Source organism: Pseudoliparis swirei, chromosome 20, assembly GCF_029220125.1.
Source record: "Pseudoliparis swirei isolate HS2019 ecotype Mariana Trench chromosome 20, NWPU_hadal_v1, whole genome shotgun sequence".
NCBI lineage: Eukaryota > Metazoa > Chordata > Actinopteri > Perciformes > Liparidae > Pseudoliparis > Pseudoliparis swirei.
This window is the reverse complement of record NC_079407.1, coordinates 27,740,508-27,755,863: the sequence shown is the minus strand read 5'-3', so window position 1 is coordinate 27,755,863 and position 15,356 is coordinate 27,740,508. Positions and strand designations below refer to the sequence as shown.

Here is a 15,356-nt window from a genome sequence, read left to right as displayed (position 1 = left end):
GCATCAGCCCCAGGGTCCTAAAGACCTGCCCACCCAGCTGTCTGGTGTCCTGCAGCGCCTCTTCAACCTCAGCCTGAGGCAGGGGAAGTCCCGGTGCTGTGGAAGACGTCGTGCCTGGTCCCTGTCCCAAAGAAGTCAGCACCATCTGGCCTCAACGACTACCGACCGGTCGCCCTCACCTCCCATGTGATGAAGGTGCTGGAGAGGCTGGTCTTGGCCCGCCTCCGGCCGCAGGTGAAATCATCGCTGGACCCTCTGCAATTTGCTTACCGGCCTCATGTGGGAGTGGACGACGCCATCATCTACCTGCTGCAACGAGCTCAGTCGCACCTGGATGGAACCGGTGTCTCTGTGAGAGTCACTTTCTTTGACTTCTCCAGTGCATTTAACACCATCCAGCCACTGCTGCTGAGTGAGAAGCTGCGGGTGGCCGGTGTGGACGCGTCCACCATCTCCTGGATCACTGACGACCTCACAGGCAGACCACAGTTTGTCAGAATGGGCCGTGTGCTGAACGGGGGTCAGTGATGCTGGAGCCCACAGGGAACTGTTCTGTCTCCCTTCCTCTTCACCCTGTACACCAGTGACTTCCAGTACAACACAGAGTCATGCCATCTGCAGAAGTACTCTGATGACTCTGCAGTGGTCGGGTGTATTAGGGATGGACGGGAGGAGGAGTACAGGGCAGTGGTGAGCGACTTTGTAAAGTGGGCCGATGAGAACCACCTGCGGCTGAACGTGGCCAAGACCAGAGAGATGGTGGTGGACTTCAGGAGGAAGGCGACAGCTCCTCCCCCTCTGAGTGTCCTGGGAGTGGACGTGGACATGGTGGAGGAGGACCAGTACCTGGTGGAGGAGGACCAGTACCTGGGCGTCTCCATCGACAGCCGACTGAACTGGAAGGCCAACATCAACGCTGTGTACAAGAAGGGGAGGAGTCGACTCTTTTTCCTGAGGAAGCTTCGATCCTTCAACGTGTGCAGCAAGATGCTGGAGATGTTCTCCCAGTGGGCGTGGCCAGTTTGCTGCACTTTGCCATTGTCTGCTGGGGGAGCAGCATCGGAGCCGGTGACACCAGCCGTCTAACAGACTGGTTAGGAAGGCTGGAGCACCTGGAACAGGTGGTGGAGAGGAGGACGTTGAAGAAACTTGTGTCCATACTGGACAACCCGGACCACCCGGACCACCACCTCCTACAGGGACAGAGGAGTACTTTCTCCAGACGTCTCCTCACGCTCCGCTGCCACAAGGACAGATACAGGAGAACATTCCTGCCGACGGCTATGAGGCTCTACAACAGATCACCTCTTGCCAGATCACCCTAACCCTTCATTTCATTTGCTCTGCACTCATACACACACTTTGCTTTTTGCACTCAGTCTATATTTAATATTTTTGTATTTGATTTGTCAGTGTTGTTGTGTGTTGTGTATGCATGTGTGTTGTATATTTACATATATATTTTGTTTTGTATTTTACTTTATCTTACTTGTACACTTCTATATCTTTCATCCCTGTTTCTTATATTTTGTGTTTTGTTTTTTATTCTTGTGTGTTGCTGCTACTGTCTCGACAAATTTCCCCTTGGGGATTAATAAAGTATATATCTATCTATCTATCTATCTAGTGGGGTAATATGGTACTACAAGGCCCTTGGTACTGTTGGATGAAAGTCTGCACTGATACATGTTTATATATCCAAAGCATGCATCCATTTTCATATCAAGAACCAATTAAAAGGTTCAGACTGGACCTCAAAGGAGGCGTGTCCCTGAACAGCAGCGCTCAGGAACAAAGACCACTGAAGCTGCCGCCTTGCCACAGCTTTGTTTGTTCCCTCGGCGACGGGCTTTAAACCCGGCCCTCTGCTTCATGTCTAAACCGTGAAGCTGCTTCGTGGCATGAGCTCCACGTCAGAGCCCCAAACACAAAACAACAGCTGGAGCATCTGGCAGGTGGTCGGTGCGACCGGAGATGAATAAAACCGTCCATCGCTGAGCGACTTTCTCTAGACGGCGGTACTTTCCTCGCGTCGTGTACTTTGTTTCCCCCCCCGAGGACAGCTGTTGTGTAGCTTGACACGCACACGCGTGTGTGCGTGTGCGTGTTGTTCAGCGTGTGATGGTCCCGTGTGCAGATGGCTTCTACGTGACGTGGGGCGCCTCTGAAGCGGCCTCCGTGGCGCCGGGCCAATCGCTGCCTCCTCACGGCAAACAGCTGGGGCGCCTCGGGGCGGCGGACCTGGAGCACGTCATACAGAAGGTGTGTGTGTGGGGGGGGGGGTGTTCTGTTTGTGTGTGAGTGTGTGTGTGTGTTCTGTTTATGTTTGTGTGTGTGTGAGAGAGAGTGTGTGTTCTGTTTGTGTGTGGATGTGTTAATTAATGCTTTTGTGTTGTGATTGTGTATCTTTGTGATTTTTATTTTATTGTTTTTGTTGGGATGTTTATGGTGCAGCTTCTCACCTGTGTGTGTGTTCCGTGTGTGTGTGTGATTGTTCCGTGTGTGTGTGTGTTCTATGTTTGTGTGTGTGTGCGAGTGTGTTTGTGTTCCATGTGTGTGTTCTATGTGTGCCTGTGTGTGTGTGTGTGTTCTATGTGTGCCTGTGTGTGTGTGTTCTGTGTGTGTGTGTGTTGTGTGTGTGTGTGTTCTCTGTGTGCCTGTGTGTGTCCTCCCTCCAGGGAGTGGTGCTGTTCAGCCGTGATAACAGGGAGCTGGACCTGCTCCTGTTCTGGGAGGTGTGTGACTTCGTGTCGCGGGTCGACCGGGTCCTCAGCCGACCCGGCGGCTCGTTGCTGCTGGCGGGCCGCAGCGGCGTGGGCCGGCACACGGCGGCGTGCCTGGTGTCACACATGCACGGCTACACCGTGTTCACGCCCAAGATCTCCCGTGGTTACGGTCTCAAGCATTTCAGCAACGACCTCAAGACGGTAAGCGGGAATATTAGAATATTACCTTTTTATTGCAGAATGTTCTAGATAATTGGATGTACTATATATATCTATTTATTTATTTATATATATATAAATGTATTCATACATATATATATATGTATATATATTTATTTATTTATTTATATTTATTTGTATATATATATATTTACATATATATATATTTATTTATATATGTCTATGTATATATATATACATGTGTATATATATGTATTTATTTATATATTTTATATTTATGTATTCATATTTATTTATTTATTCTTATATATATATATATATATATAAATGTATTCATACATAAATATGTATATATATATTTATATATATTTATTATATATATTTACATATTCATATATAAATATTTACATATTTATTTATATATGTGTATATACAGGACTGTCTCAGAAAATTAGAATATTGTGATAAAGTTCTTTATTTTCTGTAATGCAATTAAAAAAACAAAAATGTCATGCATTCTGGATTCATTACAAATCAACTGAAATATTGCAAGCCTTTTATTCTTTTAATATTGCTGATTGTGGCTTACAGCTTAAGAAAACTCAAATATCCTCTCTCTAAATATTAGAATATCATGAAAAAGTATACTAGTAGGGTATTAAACAAATCACTTGAATCGTCTAATTAACTCGAAACACCTGCAAGGGTTTCCTGAGCCTTGAAAAACACTCAGCTTGGTTCAGTAAACTAAATCACAAGTATGGGGAAGACTGCTGATCTGACTGCTGTCCAGAGGACCATCATTGACACCCTCCATCAGGAGGGTAAGACACAAGAAGTTTCTCAAAGAGCAAGCTGTTCACAGAGTGCAGTTTCAAAGCACATCCACAAAAAGTCTGTTGGAAGGGGGAAATGTGGCAGGAAACGCTGCACAACCAAGAGAGACGACCGCAGCCTTAACAGCATTGTGAAGAAGAGTCGCTTCCAGAATTTGGGGGAGCTTCAAAGACAGTGGACTGAAGCTGGAGTCCAGGTATCAAAAGCCACTGTTCACAGACGTGTCCGGCAAATGGGCTACAATAGCCGTATTCCCATGGTCAAGCCACTTCTGAACTCAAGACAACGGAAGAAGCGTCTGACTTGGGCTATGGAAAAGAAGCACTGGACAGTTGCAGAGTGGCAAAACCACCAGTAACTGGTGTACTGACCATGGCATTACTGTCCTCGATTGGCCTGCCAATTCCCCTGACCTGAACCCCATAGAGAATTTGTGGGGTATTATGAAGAAGAAGCTGAAAGACACCAGACCCAACAATGCAAATGAGCTAAAGGCCGCTATTGAAGCATCCTGGGCATCCATAAACCCTCAGCAATGCCACAGGCTGATTGCCTCCATGCCACGCCGCATTGATGCAGTAATCCGTGCAAAAGGATTCCCAACCAAGTACTGAGTGCATTAATGGACATTTTCAAATGTTTGATTTTGTTTTGCTGTTATAAATCTTTTTTTTACTTGGTCTGAGGAAATATTCAAATTTTATGAGATAGGATTTTAGAGTTTTCTTAAGCTGTAAGCCATAATCAGCAATATTAAAAGAATAAAAGGCTTGCAATATTTCAGTTGATTTGTAATGAATCCAGAATGCATGACATTTTTGTTTTTTTAATTGCATTACAGAAAATAAAGAACTTTATCACAATATTCTAATTTTCTGAGACAGTCCTGTATATATACATGTTTATATACAGGACTGTCTCAGAACAGCTGAGTGTTTGTCAAGGCTCAGGAAACCCTTGCAGGTGTTTCGAGTTAATTAGACAATTCAAGTGATTTGTTTAATACCCTACTAGTATACTTTTTCATGATATTCTAATATTTAGAGATAGGATATTTGAGTTTTCTTAAGCTGTAAGCCATAATCAGCAATATTAAAAGAATAAAAGGCTTGCAATATTTCAGTTGATTTGTAATGAAGCCAGAATGCATGACATTTTTGTTTTTTTAATTGCATTACAGAAAATAAAGAACTTCATCACAATATTCTAATTTTCTGAGACAGTCCTGTATATGTATTTATTTATATATTTTATATTTATGTATTCATATATATTTTTCTATATTTATTTATATTTACTTATATATATATATGTTTATATATATATATGTTTATAAACACATTTATTAATGTATTTATTTATATATTTACTCATATATTTATTAATATATATTTATTTATTTATTAAAACAATTATTTATATTTATTTATATGTATTTTGCCACATTCCAGTCATGTTTATCTGCATATCAAACCTATATTGCATGTGCAGGTGATGCAGCTGGCAGGCCTGGAGGGCCAGCAGGTGGTTCTGCTGTTGGAAGACTATCAGTTTGTCCACCCGTCTTTCTTAGAGATGATCAACAGCCTGCTGTCATCAGGTGAGTCCGACACCGTGGAATATACACCTGAATGTGAACCGTGGGGGTAACTTCACCAGAACACCGCTTCACCAATCAGAAGTCGTCCTGTCATCGTTCCAGGTGAAGTTCCAGGTGTGTACTCCCCAGAGGAGCTGGAGCCGCTGCTCTCCTCCCTCAAAGACGCTGCCTCTCAGGACGGCTTCACCGGACCGCTCTACAACTACTTCTCTCACAGTCAGTCGCAGTATTAAGCCCCGCCCCCTCAGTCTGGTCTCCATTACTCTGGTCTGTCCCCATCTACCTTCTACTCGAGGTCCTTTAACCTGTTCTCTTCTTCTAAACTTTTACACAAATAAAATTAACGAGTGGCCCAGACCTGTTAAAAAAAAAAAATCATTTAAAACTAAATATAACTTAAACAAAGAGGTTATAATGCTACATAGATATATTAATTTTAATCCTCTTCCCATCGTGGCTGATTTTCATGATGAATACAATCAGTATCTTTCATCTATTATAATCTATTATTGTCAAAGTGTTTACAACGAAAGACTAAAACTTAAAAAGGGACAATATCAGAGGAACAAATTCACATTAATGACCTTTAACAGCTCACAGGTGACGTTAAAGTCAGTTTAGTAGAATTCTTTATGCCCCAAACCCGCCTCGTAGAAGTGGGGGTGACACGTAGATCTTTACCTTCACGTAAAACCGCTTTAATTTAATCCTACATCAAACCTGGAAGTCTATCCTAATGCACCGTCTTGAGTCCTCTAGCACACACACTGTTATCAACCTGAACCGTCCAGGATGTAACACACCTCCACCTGCTCCGTGTACCTGTGTGTGCGTCAGGGATCCAGCAGAACCTGCACGTGGTTCTGATCATGGACTGCTCCAACCCCGACTTCACCATCAACTGTGAGAGCAACCCGGCCTTCTACCGCAAGTGCTCCGTCCAGTGGATGGAGGGATGGTCGGAGAGCAGCATGAGGAAGGTCAGTGAAGGCGGACGGGGAAAGGGAGAAGTGTAGCGTCTGGAGATCTGCCCGGTAACAGACGTCAAGCATATGTCTGCTGAGCACCATTCTAGATAGAGAGATGAGGTATAAACCGTGGGAGAAGTCCACGCCTCACGGGGAGAGTGTGTATCAAGGTGGGCAAATGAAATGTTCCTTTGGGGCGAGAGCTCGGGAAAAAAAGGGAGAATTTAACGATGTGACTTACTTTATTTATACTTACTTTATTTTGTAGCAGGATAACAAATTATAAATACAAAAAAACGACCATATATACACCTTTTATTTATTCATATTCACTTTTTTTTTTAAATGTCTTTTTTAATTTAGAAATATTGGTACATAACACAATAAACATGTACTCTGACTGATATTTCCTTTTATTTTTCATCTTTTTGTTGACATATACAAACAAACAGGAAAATAAATACATACAAATAGATATGAGGTCACCTCAAACATCTACACCTAAACACACACACACCTGTACACCAGTGTGTAGACACACCTGCATCACTCTACAGAGTAAGTACATCATACTTGTACAATATATATATATATATATATAAAAACCAGATGCACACAGAGAAACTCACAAATATATACAATTTTACAAATTCACGCAGAAAGATTCACAAATAAATTCCAATGCACACGTAAATAAATTACGATTTATATAAATGTAAAGAAAAATCAAATTTTTATATTTATGCATTTCTATGTGGATTTGTCTATTTATTTGTGGATTCATATTTATTTATTTGTGGATTCATATCTATTTATGTGTGGATAATATTTATTTATTTGTGGATTCATATATATTTATTGAGACTGATCTGACCCCATATTTATCTAACTTTTAAAAAAAACAATTATGTCTGTTGTGTCTCATGATTTCGAGACTAGACCAAGAAAATACTCATATTCATATTTTATTAGATATTTAGTAAATCACGTACACATGTGACACCTGGAGTTGTACATTTAAAACTCGTCATAAACATTAATACAGTTGTAAAAACCTTTTTTCATGAATGCATCAATGCCCTCTGACCTTTCCCCTCCATCAGATTCCTGAGCTGCTGCTGGAGAAGACTGAAGGAGGGCGAGAGGAGAGAGAGAGGGACCAGGGGGGTAAAGGTGGGTACACATGGGTTATTTATCATTATAAAGATCTTATATTTTAGTTTATCTGTATATTTGTATATGTTTTAAGTGTAATTGTACTTCTCATTCAGTTATAATTATAATCTTTATATTGTGACTTCAATAAGATGAAAAAAACCTTTTATTGAACAAATAAATCAGTGTTTACAGAATAAAAGCAAATTATGCTTTTTGTCACCGTCAAAATAAAACTTCATTTTACTTTTTTATGATATTAATATGATCATAATTACGATGATTTTTAGACTTAATCTTGCAGTCATTCAGTTATAATTCATTTAGTTTTATTTATTTATATGATTTGTATAGTAAATATTAATGTTGTTCTTCTTGTGGCTCAAAGGAAGGCCAGTTCTATAGCTTCTCTCACCAGCATAACTGTTTTCAGCTGCGCTCACATAAAAAAGGGTTTAATGCTTTTCTACCCCTCCGCTAGTCTTCTCAGGCGAGAACACAATGTACCATCAGAACACTGGAGATGGGCCTTTACACACTATGTAGAGACTTCATTAAACACCTGAGAATAATCATCTACACATTAACTATGTAGAGACTTATGACTCATTTAATGTGATCTTCATTGAAAAAAACAGTGCTTTTATTTTGAAAAATAAGGATTTTTCTACGTCACACCAAACTTTTGAAATGAAGTCCCACACTTACATTACAAAACAACAAATTACACACAAAATGTAAATATTTAAGCTAATAGAGCATAAAAAAAGAAATCAGTGATCATACTTTTTGCACCTTCAAAATAAAACGTTTGACCTGATCTGACTGGTCTCCAGCCGTTTCATGGCCTCCTGGGCGTCCTCTCCTCCCAGCAGGGGGCCGGGCCGAGCTGTGCCGGCTGTTCCTCGCGGTGCACGAGTCGTGCCGGGAGCACGGCGCCACGCCCAGCCACTACATGGCCTTCCTGCACGTGTACACGGCCATCAGCAGCCGCAAGCAGAGCCAGCTCGCCACGCGGCAGCAGCACCTGCAGGTAGAGGACCACACACACACACATGAGGAGGCACCACACACACACACACACACACACATGAGGAGGGACCACACACACACACATGAGGAGGGACCACACACACACACACACACACACATGAGAACGGACCACACACACACACACATGAGGAGGGACCACACACACACACATGAGGAGGGACCACACACACACACATGAGAAGGGACCACACACACACATGAGGAGGGACCACACACACATGAGGAGGGACCACACACACACACACACACACACATGAGAACGGACCACACACACACACATGAGGAGGGACCACACACACACACATGAGGAGGGACCACACACACACACACACACACACACATGAGAACGGACCACACACACACACATGAGGAGGGACCACACACACACACATGAGGAGGGACCACACACACACACACACACACACATGAGAACGGACCACACACACACACATGAGGAGGGACCACACACACACACACACACACACACACACATGAGAACGGACCACACACACACACATGAGGAGGGACCACACACACACACATGAGGAGGGACCACACACACACACATGAGGAGGGACCACACACACACACACACACACACATGAGGAGGGACCACACACACACACATGAGGAGGGACCACACACACACACACACATGAGGAGGGACCACACACACACACATGAGGAGGGACCACACACACACACACACACACACACATGAGGAGGGACCACACACACACACATGAGGAGGGACCACACACACACACACACACACACACACATGAGAACGGACCACACACACACACATGAGGAGGGACCACACACACACACACACACACACACACACACACACACACACACACATGAGGAGGGACCACACACACACACATGAGGAGGGACCACACACACACACATGAGGAGGGACCACACACACACACATGAGAAGGGACCACACACACACACATGAGGAGGGACCACACACACACACATGAGGAGGGACCACACACACACATGAGGAGGGACCACACACACACACATGAGAAGGGACCACACACACACACACACACACACACACATGAGAACGGACCACACACACACACATGAGGAGGGACCACACACACACACATGAGGAGGGACCACACACACACACACACACACACACACACACATGAGAACGGACCACACACACACACACATGAGAAGGGACCACACACACACACATGAGAAGGGACCACACACACACACATGAGGAGGGACCACACACACACACATGAGAAGGGACCACACACACACACACACACATGAGGAGGGACCACACACACACACATGAGGAGGGACCACACACACACACATGAGGAGGGACCACACACACACACACATGAGAAGGGACCACACACACACACATGAGGAGGGACCACACACACACACACACACATGAGAACGGACCACACACACACATGAGGAGGGACCACACACACACACATGAGGAGGGACCACACACACACACATGAGAAGGGACCACACACACACACATGAGAACGGACCACACACACACACATGAGGAGGGACCACACACACACACATGAGAACGGACCACACACACACACATGAGGACCACACACACACACATGAGAAGGACCACACACACACACATGAGGAGGGACCACACACACACACATGAGAAGGACCACACACACACACATGAGGAGGACCACACACACACACATGAGGAGGGACCACACACACACACATGAGGAGGACCACACACACACACATGAGGAGGACCACACACACACACATGAGGAGGACCACACACACACACACATGAGGAAGGGACCACACACACACACATGAGGAGGGACCACACACACACACATGAGGAGGGACCACACACACACATGAGGAGGGACCACACACACACACATGAGGAGGGACCACACACACACACATGAGGAGGGACCACACACACACACACATGAGAACGGACCACACACACACACATGAGAAGGGACCACACACACACATGTGAAGGGACCACACACACACACATGAGAAGGGACCACACACACACATGTGAAGGGACCACACACACACACACATGAGAAGGGACCACACACACACACATGAGGAGGGACCACACACACACACATGAGAAGGGACCACACACACACATGTGAAGGGACCACACACACACACATGAGAAGGGACCACACACACACACATGAGGAGGGACCACACACACACACATGAGAAGGGACCACACACACACACATGAGAAGGGACCACACACACACACATGAGGAGGGACCACACACACACATGAGGAGGGACCACACACACACACATGAGAAGGGACCACACACACACACATGAGGAGGGACCACACACACACACATGAGAAGGGACCACACACACACACATGAGGAGGGACCACACACACACACATGAGGAGGGACCACACACACACATGTGAAGGGACCACACACACACACATGAGAAGGGACCACACACACACACACATGAGGAGGGACCACACACACACACATGAGAAGGGACCACACACACACACATGAGAAGGGACCACACACACACGTGTGAAGGGACCACACACACACACACACACACATGTGAAGGGACCACACACACACACACACATGTGAAGGGACCACACACACACACGAGAAGGGACCACACACACACACATGAGAAGGGACCACACACACACACACACACACGTGTGAAGGGACCACACACACACACATGAGAAGGGACCACACACACACGTGTGAAGGGACCACACACACACACATGTGAAGGGACCACACACACACACACACACGTGTGAAGGGACCACACACACACACACATGTGAAGGGACCACACACACACATGAGAAGGGACCACACACACATGTGAAGGGACCGCACACACACGTGTGAAGGGACCACACACACACACACATGAGAAGGGACCACACACACATGTGAAGGGACCACACACACACACACATGTGAAGGGACGCACATGAAGGAGTTGTATACATATATATGTGTATATAATATATATATATGTGTATATAATATATATATGTGTATATATATATATGTGTATATAATATATATGTGTATATAATATATATATATATATGTGTATATAATATATATATATATATATGTGTATATAATATATATATATATATATATATATATATATATATGTTAGGGCTGTGAAACGATTAACATTTTTAATCGGGTTAATCACAGGTTTTTGTGGATTAATCATGATTAATCACATATTACCGATATTCTCGGTATATTTTGTGAGAACATAGAGATTTATGACAAAAGATGGATATATACATTTATACATTCTTCTATACAATGGTGCTGCAACTCAGCAGTTATTTAGCAGTTTTCTTCCATAGGGAACATTAATACATCTTCATCCTAAACAGAATGTTTAACCCTCCTGTTACCTTTCGGGTCCATTTGACCCCATTCAATGTTTAATGTCGGTGTTCTTTGGGGTCAATTTGACCCCAGGCTGTTTTTCACTGTGTCAAACATATAAGAAATATCAACTTTTTTATATATTTAAAGGGCTATTTAGGTAGTCAACAAACAAACATAAAGTACCTCACACTTAAACTTGGGAAGCAATATTAATTCTAATAATTTTCTGGAGGTTTTAATTGCTGGGGTCAAATTGACCCTGAGGGTAAAATATGTTAGTAAATGTAAAGGTAACAGGAGGGTTAAACAGAACATGTTTCTCTTGTTTGTCAACCATTAACTCCACCATGATACAATCTAAAGGCCTCTAGTCTTCCTCTAGCAGCTGCTGAGGCAAACTGACTGTGTGGGTTTTCTTCATGAACTGGGCCGTGATGAAAGGGACGGCGGGGACACCGCTGCAAAGCTGAAACCTCACCGGCCCGGACACGGACAGATTGACAAGTGACTTTTTTTGCTCGGTCCCGATGCGCGCGACGGAGCTCTGTGGCGCGCCAGACGGAGATCGATAAGTGTTAACGCAACGCGAAGAGACAGAAATGACATGCTGCTGTGGAGATACGATCAACAACAGACGTTTAGTTTAATAAAAGAACAAAGACGTGCTATAGAGAACATGTCAGGGGGCGGGCCAATCTCTTTAATGTCATGCGATCTACCGACACTACGCCGCGATCGACTGGCAGGTCGCGATCGACGTGTTGAGACCCTGATCTACAGGAAGTAAAAGTCGTAAGAAGGTTTCCGGAGGTGAACCTGCGGAAGGATCATTACCGATGAACAGACCGTCTGCATGAGAGCGGACAGAGTTCAGATTGAAGTGGTGGATTGGAAGATCATTTTGCAAGTGACTTTGTTTTCGTCCCGACGACCAACAACAGACGGATTGGAAGCTCATTCTGCGCATGCGTTAAATGCGTTAAAAAAACAAAAACTAGTTAAACCTGTAATTGAATTAACTGAGTTAACGCGTTATTTTTCACAGCACTAATATATGTGTATATAATATATATGTGTCTATAATATATATATATATATGTATATATTTACGTGTGTATATATATATGTATATACATATTTGTGTCTATATGTATAGATGTGTGTTTATATATATATATGTGTATATATTTATGTGTGTATATATATATGGAAAACAATACCACGAGAATATGCTGATGTACAACAGTGAGTTTGATTTATTCAGTACATATGTTTATAAACATCTATGAAGTTAGTTTGATATGTTTATAAACATCTTCTCTGAAGTTGTCCGTGGGCTTCCATCAGAACCTTGAGCCCGGTTACCTGCAGCCCGTGTTCTGGGCCCGGTTACCTGCAGCCCGTGTTCTGGGCCGGTTACCTGCAGCCCGTGTTCTGGGCCCGGTTACCTGCAGCCCGTGTTCTGGGCCCGGTTACCTGCAGCCCGTGTTCTGGGCCCTGTGACCTGCAGCCCGTGTTCTGGGCCGGTTACATGCAGCCCGTGTTCTGGGCCCGGTTACCTGCAGCCCGTGTTCTGGGCCCTGTGACCTGCAGCCCGTGTTCTGGGCCCGGTTACCTGCAGCCCGTGTTCTGGGCCCTGTGACCTGCAGCCCGTGTTCTGGGCCCGGTTACCTGCAGCCCGTGTTCTGGGCCCGGTTACCTGCAGTCCGTGTTCTGGGCCCGGTGACCTGCAGCCCGTGTTCTGGGCCCGGTTACCTGCAGCCCGTGTTCTGGGCCCGGTTACCTGCAGCCCGTGTTCTGGGCCCGGTTACCTGCAGTCCGTGTTCTGGGCCCGGTTACCTGCAGCCCGTGTTCTGGGCCCGGTGACCTGCAGCCCGTGTTCTGGGCCCGGTTACCTGCAGCCCGTGTTCTGGGCCCGGTTACCTGCAGCCCGTGTTCTGGGCCCGGTTACCTGCAGCCCGTGTTCTGGGCGGTTACCTGCAGCCCGTGTTCTGGGCCCGGTTACCTGCAGTCCGTGTTCTGGGCCCGGTTACCTGCAGCCCGTGTTCTGGGCCCGGTTACCTGCAGCCCGTGTTCTGGGCCCGGTTACCTGCAGTCCGTGTTCTGGGCCCGGTTACCTGCAGCCCGTGTTCTGGGCCCGGTTACCTGCAGTCCGTGTTCTGGGCCCGGTTACCTGCAGCCCGTGTTCTGGGCCCGGTTACCTGCAGTCCGTGTTCTGGGCCCGGTTACCTGCAGCCCGTGTTCTGGGCCCGGTGACCTGCAGCCTGTGTTCTGGGCCCGGTTTCCTGCAGCCCGTGTTCTGGGCCCGGTTACCTGCAGTCCGTGTTCTGGGCCCGGTTACCTGCAGTCCGTGTTCTGGGCCCGGTTACCTGCAGTCCGTGTTCTGGGCCCGGTTACCTGCAGCCCGTGTTCTGGGCCCGGTGACCTGCAGCCCGTGTTCTGGCGTTCCTCTCGCTGCAGGCCGGCGTGTCCAAGCTGAACGAAGCCAAAGCCTTAGTGGACGAGCTGCAGGACAGAGCGGCCGCGCAGAGCCAGCTGCTGAGGACCAAGCAGCAGGAGGCCGACTCCGCCCTGCAGGAGATCACCACCTCCATGCAGGTGAGTGTGTGTGTGTGTGTGTGTGTATGTCAATGTGTGTAACTGAGTGATGTGTGTCCTCCCCTGAACTCACACTGCAGTCCTTCTTTTGATCTTCTATTCTTCGCTTCTCTTTTCCCTTCGCTCCTCCTCTCCTCATCTGCATTCTACTACACAAGAAAAAAAAATTCTGGATTTCCCACGACGCCGTCTCCCCCGCTGTGAAGTCTGAAGTTTACTGTGTGTGTGTGTGTGTGTGTGTGTGTTTGTTTGTTCTTCCTGCTGTCTCCATCTGGAGGGTGGATGTATCGGCGGGAAGGCCCCGTTCATTAGTTATGATATCCCGTCGTTCTCTCGTTGCGGAATTGGCTTTCTTGAGTGAGATGGAGGGAACGAGGGCGAGAGAGAGAGAGAGAGAGAAGGAACAAGACAAACTGTCAGCAGACGGATAATTAACAACTAGACTCTCGTCCCTTTGGGCTGTCGCTGCCTCGTCTCCTGGAGAGCTGGAGACGGCGAGGGGGGAAACTGGGACAAAGATGTGAAGAATGGAAAGGAGGTGGAAGATGGAGACGTTCAGGAAGTGAAGCAATGGAGGAGGAAGGAATGAGATGAGAGGGAAGCGAGGAAATATGTGGTATGAAGAGAGGTCAAGAATGGATGGGAAGACTAGAATAGATGATCTTAATAATACGGGTGAGATGTGATACAATGGAAGTATTATATGGATATGGAGGTGATGATGGGTCTTACTCTGAATGTTCCTGAACCAACTCTCTCCTCTTCACTCGGAGAAGGAATGGGGCTA

The 15,356-nt window shown here is 45.7% G+C and overlaps 1 protein-coding gene across 1 annotated transcript in view; it reads left to right on the top strand.

Annotated features, from left to right (window-relative positions):
* The window catches only part of LOC130211343 (cytoplasmic dynein 2 heavy chain 1), a 121,925-nt gene that overhangs the window by 48,138 nt on the left and 58,431 nt on the right, over positions 1-15,356 (top strand). Inside the window, exons 52-59 of the mRNA XM_056442082.1 lie at positions 2,138-2,262; positions 2,679-2,927; positions 5,235-5,343; positions 5,446-5,559; positions 6,181-6,323; positions 7,415-7,484; positions 8,339-8,499; positions 14,432-14,569. Of these exons, the coding sequence (XP_056298057.1) occupies positions 2,138-2,262; positions 2,679-2,927; positions 5,235-5,343; positions 5,446-5,559; positions 6,181-6,323; positions 7,415-7,484; positions 8,339-8,499; positions 14,432-14,569 (1,109 nt within the window). The remainder of the gene's footprint in view (positions 1-2,137; positions 2,263-2,678; positions 2,928-5,234; positions 5,344-5,445; positions 5,560-6,180; positions 6,324-7,414; positions 7,485-8,338; positions 8,500-14,431; positions 14,570-15,356) is intronic.